The 797-nt window shown below is 44.3% G+C and overlaps 1 protein-coding gene across 1 annotated transcript in view; it reads left to right on the forward strand.

The window, feature by feature from the left end:
- Positions 1-797, forward strand: part of ANKRD46 (ankyrin repeat domain 46) — a 40912-nt gene that overhangs the window by 30424 nt on the left and 9691 nt on the right. The window contains exon 4 of the mRNA XM_045287228.1: positions 721-728. Within this exon, the coding sequence (XP_045143163.1) occupies positions 721-728 (8 nt within the window). The remainder of the gene's footprint in view (positions 1-720; positions 729-797) is intronic.

Here is a 797-nt window from a genome sequence, read left to right on the forward strand (position 1 = left end):
GGCCTGTGTTTGTGTTGGCTCCTCTGAGCATTGTGTAGGGCTCAGAGCATCAATGCACGCACGGGCAGCCGCGTGCTGCTGCCCAGCCAGCTCTAGCCTGCGTGGGCTCGTTGGGCGGAGACTCCACGCAAGCTCTTTCCCGCTAGCTCTGCTTTCTAATGGATGGCTTGGGAGGTGTGAGTTCCTTTTAAAAAGGAAAGGAAAGCCGCCGCTTAAAAAGACTCTCTTCCTGCTAGCGAAATGCTAGAAATAAAATCGATAACTGCATGACCCATGGCAGCTTATTTGGTTACTTTTTACAAAGTACACGATTCTTCCACAAAATGCAAATAAATGGCAGATCTGAGTGAGTTTAGGACTTGACTGTCTAATAAATTTCTATGAAAATACCATATATACTTAAGTATAACCCAACCTGAATATCCGCCGAGGCACCTAAGTTTTACCACAGAAACTGCATAAAAATGTGTTCAGCTTATACACGAGTATATACAGTACTCTTTTTTGTCTTTTACAAATTCTGTTAAGAACAAAAACAGCAAAATATACACAATTCAACATTTTCTATGTGTACAGCTTAGTGATGGGTTGATTCTATTCTTCGTTACACGGACATTCTCCCCCACCTTGTCTGAGTCATCCCTCCCTGGTAGTACTACGCTTTTCAATTTACTGCCATTTATCTACTCTCATGCCTGCTCCCTTTTTCTTCTTTGCCAGGGTGGGGGGTGAGGGGGTGGGAGAGACGGCAAGAGACTGATCGACAGTTCTACCCTGTTTCCCTGAAAGTAAGACAT

The sequence above is a fragment of the Echinops telfairi genome, unplaced genomic scaffold (genome assembly GCF_000313985.2).
Source record: "Echinops telfairi isolate 266 unplaced genomic scaffold, ASM31398v2 ScPeMD7_1;HRSCAF=3_0, whole genome shotgun sequence".
NCBI lineage: Eukaryota > Metazoa > Chordata > Mammalia > Afrosoricida > Tenrecidae > Echinops > Echinops telfairi.